General features: G+C 39.2%; 1 protein-coding gene across 1 annotated transcript; it reads right to left on the bottom strand.

The window, feature by feature from the left end:
- Positions 1-63: 63 nt before the first annotated feature.
- Positions 64-10,186, bottom strand: aldh3a2b (aldehyde dehydrogenase 3 family, member A2b). Its single transcript, XM_029448799.1, has 11 exons — positions 10,030-10,186; positions 8,740-8,902; positions 7,377-7,608; positions 5,538-5,623; positions 4,970-5,178; positions 4,725-4,842; positions 3,769-3,910; positions 3,488-3,654; positions 3,276-3,375; positions 1,479-1,717; positions 64-869 (listed from the first exon to the last, which is right to left on the bottom strand). Exons 2-11 carry the CDS (start codon positions 8,899-8,901, stop codon positions 855-857), a joined length of 1,470 nt encoding a protein of 489 aa, XP_029304659.1. The 5' UTR covers position 8,902; positions 10,030-10,186; the 3' UTR covers positions 64-854.
- Positions 10,187-13,431: the final 3,245 nt, after the last annotated feature.

Raw genomic sequence — 13,431 nt, 5'->3', positions numbered from 1 at the left:
TGTATAATGTTATAATACATTATGAAAATTAAATAATAAAATTAAAGTCAAATTACCAACTGATACATGTAGAAATATATTTATTTGAGTATTTATTCAATAGATACATGTATTTATTCAACTATTAATTACAAATCCCTTCACATGTTAATGGTGTGATAACTAAACAAAACAACTGTTGTTTTAAAATGACCTAACAATTTACAAGGGTGCTTTAATTTGTTACAGGCATTTGTTTGTTTTTTTTAAAGACATCCTTCAAATAATCCTGTTTGATTCTAACAGGTTTCAGTCAACTCTGCGTCTCTGTTGTCACGCTGAACAAAACAACAAACCTACACAGCCTTCAGGCTGAATGTTAAGGTAATGGCTAAACCATTATTGAAAAGGAATGGACACAAAGTGAACTGTAGGTAAATCCTACACAATAAAAACAGCTTCATTACGCAGTAATTGCAACTAACTTCATTTTTTTCAGCCCTTCAGTAAACATTACTTGTTTGTTAGCAAATGGTGCTCGTCTTGTCTTCATATCACAGGAAGTCTTACACATTTAAAAGCATTCATCGGCGGAATCCCAGCATTAAATTGTACATTTAAAATATATATATATAACATGATTTTAAAAAAATGATGTAAGTATGCATCCATAGGACTAAATCATTACTTTTGTGAAATTAAGAAGCTTGCTGCAGTGAGCTACATGAAACTGGATAAAGGCAACACTCTAAATAAACTCTGTGTGACAGCGGTGCTGTGCAGATGCTCATCTGAATGAAACTCGTTGATGAAATGGTTTGAAATTCATGCAGCTCTTTTCTGGCACTTGTTGTCTGGGGATCAGTTGGATGTCTTCAGTGGAGATAATTCTGAAGAGAAAAGAAAAATCATCATTTAATCACTTTTCTTTCATCTCTCTCTTCCTCTGTATTCACACTGCTCGCACAAAGTCAAGCATCTCAAAGTTAAGCTGAGATGTTTTTGCCCCCATGGTGGAGCTGTAGAGCAGCTACTGATGTACAGAGGCGATGTGAAATGCATTTCTGCCAACTATACAAAAGAAGTTGGTGTAAAAACAAATTACACATTAGTTTCAAAGTTTCCAAACATTTAAAGAGGTTTCCTAAAAGTATTATGAGGTAAGAAATGCATTTTACCTTTAGAGATATATACATTTTCTTCAACATAAACATCACAAGCAGCAAAATATGTCCATGCATAAATGTTCTGCTGTTGGAAGGCAGTCATCTTTCTTGTTTATCTTTAATAAAGAAGTTTTTACTATGTTTTGTGATCAGTGTTGGTTAATAGGGCTGTAATTTCCATGTTTTTATCGACTAATAAATTAAAACTTGAGCACTTGGCATCAGCAAAATAGACTAATAATGGTTTTACTTTCAGTTTTGCTTCCTCATGACACACAATCCACATTTCTTTTTGTCTGTGCAGCACTGTTTCTCTCTGCCTCTGTGACTCACCTGTAGCACAACAGCAGCCACCACAGCCAGGACGGCTAAAAGCGCCATCCGCCCAATCCAGCCCAGGTCCACATTCTTCATGATGAAGAAGCGAGCCCAGCCCAGTTTCTTGAGTGTGTGAGGCGGGTAGCGCATGCTGTTCACACCTTCCATCTTCAGCTGTTTGATGAGACAACCACGCAGGTGGCTCAGCTGGTCGAAGCCGAACTTGCCGTGGTAGCAACCCATACCGCTGTTTCCTGTACATGAAAACAGAAGGAGAAGGGATGACATATTGGCCTCTGGTTTAATGGCTTTAAATCAAAGCAATCAGCAGAGAAACATCTTTTAAATCAAATAATTGAGTGTAAGCTTCATGAGCTTTATTGTCAGGAAATCAACCCTAAAAGCAGACAAGACGTAAAAGTAGACACAGTGAGTGTGTAAGTGCACAGGGAAGTGTCCTAGTTTTGTAACTGTTATGTATGTTAGTGCCCTAATGCAGTTCCCCCAGCCTTTCCTTCAAAATAAAAGCACATGTTAAATATAAACATAGTTGTATCTTGGAAGGTTGTAAAATATTATAAAAAGTTGGAACGTAGTTTAATTGCAGTTATCTTATTTCTCCACTTTACATGTTTTTTTTCTCTATAGTTCTCCTGCACTTTTTCTCCGCTGTTAAAAAACTTCTATTTACAAACTGCAATGAATAACCACCATAGACCGAACAAGAATTGTTCTTCATCTACTACTTCTTCCTCAAAACTGGCTAGACTTACTCAAAGGCGCCACCTGGTGGACATTCACAAACATCAATACTGCATAAGGTACAACATTATAATAACATTGCAGCCTACAAAAACACTTCATAAACAATTTTTGTGCCAGTTATTGGATTAAGATTTTCGAAGATGTAACTTCCTTTGCATCCAACATGTGCTTTTGTTTACGTTTGTTACGTACAATGGTGGACCAAACGCCTCCGCAAATGTCAGGAAGAAAATGCTGGGGGAGCTGCACACTGCAGTCAGGAACTTCTCCCCTTATGGGACACTTGCTTTATTTTGCCATAAGGTCACACTAGTGGGCACCCTAATGCCCCTTTGCATGGCCTACACACGTAGTACTGAGCTAATGGACAGTGAACAGGTGAGTGCATCAATGAGTGAAAAAGCAAAGGTTAAAGGGTCCGTTAAAAATCCCATACTTATGTACTATTCATATGTTCCAACTGCATAGTATGTGGATTTTGTGTATGCAAGAAATTCCCGGATGTATACTACATTAGCAAGGATTTCCCATGAGTGACATGAGCTTATTGACATACTCAACCGCCCCAAAATGCATTGCGTCTCTTCAGACTAATGGAGGAATACTAGCCGATGGTTCAAATCATTAACTGTTTGATAAAATATTTACGAATAGAGTGACGTTAAGGAACAGTTAAAAGACAAAGTGTGGGTGCTCACATATATAACACTGCAGTATTCAACACTAAAATATTGAAGAATTTCATTTTGCCTTAAAATAATACTGGAAAATATTAAATTGAGTGGAATAATTTATTATTTACATGCGTGATGAAAAATTCATTCAAAAGTAGCTTTATGATCGATACAGTCATGTGATGCAGATAAGACGTAATGCTTACTTCAGTGTGAACACTCTGCATACTTAATGGTTAATTTAGTGGGCAGTATGCAGTACATACTGATTGAGTATGTAACATGCAGTAGGTATGCGATTTCGAACACGACCCAAGTGAAATATAGATTTTTAGTACCATTCCTGCAAAGAATTGTCCCTGTGTGTACTCACCCACTCCTCCGAAAGGCAGAGAGCTGACAGAAAAGTGTACGAGACAGTCGTTAGCCAGCAGTCCTCCACTGGAGGTCTCCTCTGTCATTCTGTTTATCACCTTTAGAGAGAAGAATCATGTTACGCCTGTGAGTCTGAATGGCATGTACGGTTCTGCATCTGTCAATTACTCTGCTGTCATCTGCATGTGTGCAATGTCTGGTGTTGGATACCTTTTTATCGGATGAGAAGACGTAGAGGGCCAGTGGTTTCTCTCCCTTGTTGATAAACTTGATTGCTTCGTCCAGACCGTTGACCGATAAGATGGGAAGCAGAGGTCCAAATATCTCCTCCTGCATCACCTTCGCCTCTGGCTTCACGTCCCGCAGAACTGTGGGGGCTAAACACAGCACAGGAACACTACATTTGTGTAATTGCCTAAATGAAAACCATGAGAAAAACTCCCTCCAGATTGATTTTCTTGTGACAAGTTGGTGGCTGTCAGAAGGATTACCTATGTAGCAGTCTGACTCTTCGTTGTCTCCTCCTACAGCGACGGTGCTGTCATCCAACATGTTCATTATCCTCTTGAAGTGGCGTTGGTTGATGATGCGACCGTAGTCAGGACAGGTCTTTGGGTTGTCTGTGTAGAACTCCTGCCAGAGGAAACAATCATATTACTACCAAAATATTCTTGTAAAATCCAGGGAAAGAATCATGAATTAAACCTGTGTCCCCGCCCCTTTTGGCAGTGAGAGTAATTACACAAACACTGTTGGTGCATGCTTATGAAGTATGCCTGCAGGTGAGCTTGCTGCATCTCCCCCGCCTCCAGGAGGCTCATTTTAAGTCAATACAGATACATTTCCACAGTCCTAAGACTATAATACCTTATTTGGGTAGAGTAAATGTAATAGCTACAGAGCATACTCCAAATCTAATGACAAAGAAAGGAGTCTCTGTCTGTATGTAAATCTGTCGACAACCATTCATCAGATCAACTTAACAATTGGCAGGTGTGTTGCTGAGGACCAGAGGAAGTGCAGTGTCGAGTTGTTTGGATGAGCGGTTCTCGAGAACGCCAAGTTTCTATTTTATCTGGGTCATCCATTCCAGAAACTTTTCTTGGACGCTTAGGATTTTACACCAAACTCCTAGCTGCAGCTTAGTTGCTATTGTCTCCCCGCCTCCCCTTCCTGCCTCCTTTAGCTCTGACTACTGCAAAATCCAGAGAGCTTTCCCTGGCAGCGATAGGCTTAATCAGCATTGTGTGAACTTGTTTGGCATATTTGATTGTAATTATTTATATATAACAGTCCCGTACTGCAGCTTTAACTGAAGAAATACCCCTTACATCAATGTAAGGGGTTATTTTTCCTCCACAACAACATGAATTTCTGAATTGCCTGTTTCTGAAGTCCACAATGAAATAGATTACTTTTCTTTGGTGTGTTTTCCGGTCTTCAGTACCTTTATTGCCTTCTTGACCTCTGCAATGACCCGGTCCTGGATGCTGGGCTCACACAGGATGTAGTCGGGGGCGATGCAGGTCTGACCACAGTTAGTGTACTTTCCCCAGGCGACACGCCTACAGAGGAGTGGAAGAGTCAACAGGAGGGTCTCAGAAAGAAACAGCTGGAGTATAAGAGGGACTGGATGAAATGTCTTCAGGAAATAACCGTGAAGCCAAACCATATTGAATCATCGCTTCTCACCTGCAGGCTATGGTTATGTCACAGTTCTTGTCGATGTAGCAGGGGCTCTTGCCGCCTAGCTCCAGGGTGACAGGCGTCAGGTATTTGGAAGCAGCCTCCATGATCAGTTTGGCCACTATACTGTTGCCGGTGTAGAAGATGTGATCGAACCTCTGACGCAGCAGCTCCTGTGTCTCTGACACTCCTCCGGTTACTACGGGGTAAAGCTCCTGACACACAGGGTAGAAACACACATTCAGTTGTCACAATGCAGCAGGAGGTTCCCAAAGCAACGTGATATATGTCTTTGTCGTACTCTGGCACTTTTAAGTAGGTCTTGTGATACGTCTTTGTGGATGTTTTGCAGAAATTATACAAATGTATATAAAAGTGGTTGCTGGTTATTTACACATTTAAAGAGCCAAGCAGACACTATTACTTTACCTTGTTGAGCATTTCCATGCATGTTTGCCCATGTAAAGTTCATATAGTACAGTGAAGGTGAACAGTGTTGATATACGGTGTCACATTCAATGTTTGATTTCACTTTTATGAATCGATGAATACATGATATGTGCCCCATCCTTACTTTGTCGATGTAAAGCGGCAGCAGGTCCTCCATGACCTTTGACGTGTGAACACAGACCTCGGAGGGCTTGACCACAGCTGCATTACCTGGACAGGTAAAGGACAAGAGCAGCGAATATCACAAGATAGAAACACATGGTTCACTCTTAAAAGTGTTTTTTTCTGCTAAAATTCACAAATGCTTCTCCATTGTTCCTCATAGTCTTGTTTTTTCTTCTACTGTACATTCACTCAAACCTTCAGTTGAGTTTTATGGCAAACAATCTGTGAACACAAGACTGAAATCATCGCCTGTGAAGTTAATATTGAAAACTCAGCTGCTTATTTTACACAACCAGTCGTAACAAAGCAACATATTCTTTTAGAGTCAATGTTTACTCTGTTTTTGTTCTGTAGCAACTCCGGAGGTAAATATCAGTCTGTTCTGTACTAAACTCGGCACTATGTTCACCATGTCTATTTGTCATTTGGTAGTATCAGAGTCTTTTTTGTACGGGGGGGGGGGAATGTATTAACTGCTTATGACATAGACTGAGACTTATTTTTAAGTCTTTAATTTTGAAATAACAGCATTTTATTTGGATATAACTTGAGAAAACACCTCATAAGACATTTCCATTGCTATTTTAGATTGTCCTGTTGTCTGTTGGTTATCAGACAAATGCCACGACGGACCAACTTTATCAGAAGCTACATTCTCCTCCCACACTTCTAGTGTGATTGTCTGTATCATGTATTATCTAATAAATCAAGGGAAAAGACTTCTGACCTGCTGGAAAGATAGAGCAGTCAGAGTAAGATCAGATAATACTGGAGCAAAGGATAAAGTCCATGCTGAACAAACACTTACTGCATGGGCTGCAGCATTCAGCCATGAATGTTTTACTCTAAAGAGGCTTTGTCCAAAAGAAACACAAATGAGCTGTCTTCCTGCAGCAGCTCTCGCAGCACTAACGTGCACAACTATCACTGGGGACAAGTAACAAACAAAAGATTCAAGCAAATAAAGGACAAGCCAAAAGACTGTTAAAAAACTGCAGTGTCATGCTAAACAACCACAAACAAACTCTCCACATTGTGGTTTGCATAACAAAAGTAATGTAAAGTAAAGTGATGAGAGTGGAAACACTCAGGGCAGAATTAGCTTCTTGAACAGAAATGAATTATTCATGCCTCACTGATTATTTTAGAGCCGAGTGATTCACCCAAACATTAACCTTGTCCTTTGAGCCCTCACTGATAGGAAGCATGGACATGTTCACATGCATGTTATGTTAAGTGTATGTTAAATATGTGTAGACATATTTTTTATTCTGAATCTACTGCTAATCGTTTAACTCTTTTCATGTCTGCCGTACAGAAAGGCCTTTGATCCATTAATCTCTAAGAGAGTAAAGAATGTTGGGAAATGCCTGGATTATACAGGAACTGGGGTAACAAAGGGGACAGGACTAAAAAAGTAAAAGCAGAACGAGAAATAACTGAAAATACACTGAAATGAAACAGTCTTGGTGGTTTGTTAATGGATCAACAGACAGTTATATAAGCTTTGAGATGTCTGCAAAGTGTGACCTCCTTTGCCACTTTGTATCATTTTGAAATAGCTTGAGTGGACAAATCTTGCTTTAGTGTTTCAAAATTCAGATAGAAATGTGAACGCTGACCTTGTTACATCACACACATGGAGACACACACACTGCCCTTTCACCCACCAACCACACCCAACCCCCATCTCTCTCACACACACACACACACACACACACACACACACACACACACACACACACACACACACACACACACACACACACACACACACACACACACACACACACAGTACCAGCAGCGATGGCTCCTATGAGCGGCTGGATGGTGACAGCCCAGGGGTAGTTCCAAGCCCCGATGATAAGCACCACCCCCAGCGGCTGCGGCTTGATGTAGAGGGTGTCCGAGATGGTCACCAGGTTCTTCTCCACGGGCCGAGGGGCCGCCCACTCCTTCAGCTTGTTGATGGCCAGGTTGATCTCCCCCTCCAAGCCCAGAGTCTCATACAGCTGGGTTCCCAATACGCTCTGGGGATGAAGACAATAACGTCGGACTTGCTCATAGCTGATGTAGTATTTATTTTTGGTCTTTTCTCACTTTATGTTTTCATTATAAAGCCTATTTGCAAACCATGGAAAGTTTTACAATTGTAACCACTTTATTAACTTCCATTGTGGAGATCTTGAAGGGATAGTTTGGTTGTTTTAAAGTGGGGTTGTGTGAAGTACTTATCTATAGTCAGTGTATTACCTACAGTACATGGCCATCCGCATGCCCCCAGTTTGGAGTTTGAAGTTTTAAAGTGTTACTTCGGATTCACCCGTCACACAATAACCCAAACAAACTAACATATTGAGCAGTCGACCAGCAACTTCTGTGTTCTGCGAGGTAAAATAACTGTTTTTTTAAATGGAGTCTGGTGGCCTTGAAGAGAGGATAGGGAAAGGGTTGTCTCATGGCAAGGTAAAGCAGTGAACATCTATATTATGGCGTACATATTAAACTGATATTTAGTTTTTTAGGAGGCTAAAAGAGAAGCAGTACATTGCTTAGCTACTGTTAAGGTACTCCTGTCTGCTTCTCCAAACTGGGGACGTTAGTTAATAAACTGACCTTGAATAAGTACTTCATACAGCCACACTATCCTTTAAGGTCTCCACAAGGGAAATTGTTAAGCGGATCCAATTTTATAACATTCTTGGGTTTGTTTTTAGGTAACCAATCTGAACTATTCCTTCATTATGTTTTATAATCTACCTTCTACTTTCATTCATATTTGCATCTTTAACTTGTTCCACAACCGTTGTCTTTTATACTTCTGACTTTCTGAAACGATAGTATCAGTTGTTTGTTAATATGGTTCGTAGTTGTTTAGTTCTTTTTTTCTAATCTACCTTCTAACTTCATGGTTCTATCCCTTGACAAAGTCTGACCCTTGTTATGCGTAGATAAAACCATGAAAACCTGGAATAGAAACAGTATATAGCATCGAAAGGACTAAAAGCTAATAGCATATAGCTAATTTCCACAAACTAAGAAACACAAAAGTCTGAACCAACAGACTGATTAGTTTTATTCTTGGACCGTAGCTCTCACACTTGTTGGAGACCAGGTATTGATTATTTTTGCGCCGCGATAAAAAGCCTCTCGCTAGTCACCTTATTGAGATCTTTCTTGATGGCATCTGAAATCACGCTCTGTTTCTCAACGAACAACTTCTGCAGGTTCTTCAACTGGCGGATCCGGTGATCTAGAGATTTTGACCTGCCTGTTTCAAAGGCTTTCCTGGCACGAGCCACCGCCTGCTGCTCCCGGGACATCCTGGGGGGGGGGGAGAGAATCAAAAAGGCTTAGTCTGCTGTTCTGACTGTATCTATGAGAGTTACATGAGGCCTAGTTATGTATAATACTTGTTGTTGTGTAGGAGAAATCTTGGTACAAAAACACACTTTGCATTGCTCTGTTATCCTCTCTGTACACTATGTAATGTAAAGTGATTGGTTACAGGCCACATAATGCAGTTCTGGTTCACTTCCAATACATTACAGCAGTATAGTATAAAAAAACATTACTTATTCTTGTTTTAAGGAACTCATTCAGCATGTCGAGAAGCCAGTAAACAATACTAGTTGATTAGTAGATTGACACAAAAACACTTGGAAACTATTTTGGTAATCCGTTAATGATCCTTACATAATCATCAGTAATAGGGATACACTAAACATTAGTTTCGTTAGCGATTATTAAATTAAGCAATCAATTATTTTCTCGTTTGATGTCTAAAATATCAGAATATGTTGAAAAAAGCCAACAACATTTACTTCAAATGTCTTGTTTTGCACAGAAACAAACACTACTACTTTTGTACTATACTTAAGTACAATACTGTTCAGGACTTTTACTTGTAGTGGAGTATTTTTACATTGTGATACTGAAAAAGTATAATATTGTATAGTTAAAGCAATGAAACCACTGCACGCTGTGTTTTAAAGGACCCAGTTCACCTAATAACCTTTCTTTATTGATCTGGAGGGACGCAGTTCAACTGACCTGTCTGTGCTGCTAATAGCAAACGGAGAATCGGTTATAACAGGATTGTAACAGGAAACCTGCGTGAAAAGTATAACTTAGGGTACTAGGTCAGAGTTAAAAGAGTAGGCCTAATGAGACACTACAGTGACAGGATAAACAAATACAATATGCAATGATGATATCCGGTCTGTAACTAAACCTCAACTATTCCACAGTTATCATACAATACATAATTCTTATATTTTGAAGTGCGTTCATTTCGTTTTCTTATTACAAATAAACCGTTTTTTTCAGTTTCGCTAAGTTTCCACAGTTCCGCATGTCGCTGTCTGTCAGCCGTTAGATCAGCCGTTAGATCAACCGTCTTAAACCAAAGCGAGAAAACACCGCACATTTACTTTAGTTTATATTCCTACCTGATTGATTTGAGTTTCGGAAAATGTCTTGAGAGCCCTCTCCGTCTTGATGGGGAGAAAACACCTTCTGAACAATGACGGAGGCAGAGAAACACGGCTCTCCTTCCCCGTTAGGTCACACCGCCCACAGGGGCAGGACCAAACGGCCGCTGCGCTGCTGTTAGCTGTTAGCCACGTTAGCATCATGGCTCTATGATGACAGTTGAACCACCACTTTGTTTTCAGATTCAAATATCTAAACATTTACTTCATTAAATTCCATGAAATTGTGAGCCGACATACATGGAACAAAAACAAAAACAAATGAACTTGTTATTAGTTATTCACATCAGTTGTAGCTTTGTGTTAGGTGCTTAGCAAATGTTATCATGTTAATACTTAAACTAAGATGGTGAAGTTGAACATAGTGGCCCTTTTTGACATGACACATATCTGGAGGCAAAGGCTGCTTAACAAACCAAGAGCCCTCCAACTTTATCATAAACAGTTTAAAAAAAGTCCCTAAAAAAATCCCTCAAGAACATATTTAAATTGTCTATTATACAGAATAATTCACTTTAAATTAAATGGAAAGCTTTGCTCAGATAAAGCAAAGGACAACATCTTGAACATTTTGAGATGAGGCTTTATAGTGACAACAAAATATTCTCAAACCAATTTGAACAACAATTAGCCTACTTGGTGCATTAAAACTATATATATATATATATATATATATATATATATATATATATATATCCAGACACTGTTAGAAATATCAGAAATGTATATGATCATATTGTAGAAAAGAACAGGCCTGGGTTTACTCCAAATGTAAAAATATGTTAAAGTAATGTCTAAATACTTAGATCATAATATATAAGCTACAATTTACGAGTATTAGGCCTATATAATAATCAATAATGATATAATAGACTATGCAGTATTTATTCAACTCTCTGTTTTATCTGATCTGATATCCTGTTATTTCTCCTGCCTGGTCCAAGTTCTGGAGAAGTAAAGCTAAATCCAAAATAAAAACCTGGGTCAAGAGGATTTTAACTATTTATTTGTTATGTTTATCTTTATATGGACAAGTATAGTTGATAATGAAATGAAATTGCAGTTGCATCATCCTCAAATACTGCATTGTATTAAAAATTTCACACATATTCACAAAAAAATAAATAAAACACAAATTAAATAGGAGATGACAAATATTGTAATAATAATAATAATAATAATAATAATACATTAGATTTGTATAGCGCTTTTCTAGAAACTCAAAGACGCTTAGTTGTATTGTATTGTACAGAATCTAAATAATATAAGTACCAACTTGATGCCATATGGCATTGATAGCCTATAGATAGTGTGCAAACACGTGACAAAACTGTGTGACGTATGCATGCAACGCCATGTTGGATGATATACAAATCAACAATGGCATCTAAAGCGAACAACAACAGCAATACAACTCCGACTTCTTCAAAGTCTTGTGACTCTCTGGAGTCCTCTGCAAAGGCAAGATTCAGAGGAAAAAGTCCAAATTTGCGGTCGTGACCCGTACACGCTAAAGCCGTCGGATTATATTAAGGATTTAGATTCATTACCGCCGATTGAATATCCGGATATTGTGAACTACCTTGTGCTACAAACGTCGTGGGCAACCAACGCACAAATGAAGGCATACAAGAGCTTAGATGCTTATAATTTCTTTGTTTCTGGCTGGGTTGGTAGTCTTCTTACCAAACCACTGAAAGATGACAGGGTGCTCGTCCATGCCCGTGTAAATCACTCTCAAAGAGCTCGAGATACACCGCTCAAGCCGTGGTTTGTGAGTGAGAAGAGCGGCGATGTTATCCTTGCACACTGTGATTGTATGGCTGGAGTAAGCGAAGCATGTTCTCACATTGGTGCTTTGCTTTTCGCAAGTGAAGTAGTCTCAAGAATAAGCCAAACAAAAACATGCACAGAAGAAAAGAGCAAATGCCATCACATGTAAAGAAAGTGCCTTATTTACCAGTCAGCGATATGGAGAAGTAAGGTCTTACAGTGTTCGGGTATATCATAAGCACAAATGTTTAACGTAAACGTTGAAAACATAGCTTTAGCATGAGCTCTTACCAGATATAAAGTGGACGCCACACACATGGGTGAATTGTGCTTTTTCTTCTGTTAAATCCTCACGAGTTATGTTGCTAAACCAGCGTACGGCGTTCGGTAGACAGTAATTCATCCCTCTTTTGTGGATCGTTGTTTTTGATGATTTAAGGAAATCTAAAGAACCGTTTCTCTGGGTCACGAGTAGCGTTATTACCACAATTATACACTGCGTACACGATTGGCATTTTCTTTCAATCTTAGATGTTTAAATACAAAGAAAATTACGAAGCGTTGCAGCAACTCCCACGCGAACCGGCGCCATCTTGGTTGTGTATATCATCCAACATGGCTGACTTACGGGTTGGAAGGAAGGCGTGACATCACATGCACACGATCTATAATAGATTGCAGCACGTGTCAACACTCTTATTACATGCCAAGTTTATGTTTTCGTCACTGATCATTTATCATGATATTAATTTTGCAACTATAGCTTTACTAAATCATGTGCCCTGCTTTCCCTGCCTTCCCTAAAGAGTCTGAGGTTATTTTATCTGAGTCACACTCAGCTTCTATTGAGATCCAGAAAGAGTTTACACACGTGACACGACGCAGGTAGTAACCCCCTCACCTCAGTCATGCAGCACATGTGATTAGGCCCAAATATCTCTCAGGTTGAGAGGAAATGTGGAAGGGGTTTCCACATCAAACAGCGTGCTGAGGAATGGGGTTTGTGTATTGTGAGGGAAGGAGCGAGGATGTCCGGTGAGGGAGAGGAGGGCACAGTGTCATTCACACCTGAGTGTCAATCCTGATTTCTTAGAGAGGAGTGTGGATACAGAAGACCAGCGTTTCTCTGTGTGCACACCTGAGTTAGTGAGGTATAAACTGAAGCATTCAGACACACAGAGAAAGGGACAGTTTGTGTATTGTGAGTGTTTTTTTTATGGAGAGGTCAGGAATATACAGTTTGGTGGCTGGAAACTCAAAATGAGATGAAGAACGTCACTGCGTGAGCAAGAAATGTGTGAGTGGAAAGGAGAAATGTATATAAACAGGCCATTATGTCTGTTTGTGATTTCACCCAAGACATTTTAGTCAAATTAGTTAATATTAAAGTATATAATCTAAAATCACATTCCAACATAAAAACTAAATAATGGCACAAACTAATTTGCAGATAAATGTATTTTAATGACAGTTTGTTGTGTTTAGTCACCATTACACTGTTATATTTCTCCTTCATCTTATTCTGTTTTTTTTCTTTAATTTGTCACATGTCTGTATTTTGGATTTTACCATACTGTACCTGCGTAG

This window comes from Cottoperca gobio, chromosome 14 (assembly GCF_900634415.1).
Source record: "Cottoperca gobio chromosome 14, fCotGob3.1, whole genome shotgun sequence".
Classification (NCBI taxonomy): domain Eukaryota; kingdom Metazoa; phylum Chordata; class Actinopteri; order Perciformes; family Bovichtidae; genus Cottoperca; species Cottoperca gobio.
This window is presented reverse-complemented; position numbering and strand designations above follow the sequence as displayed.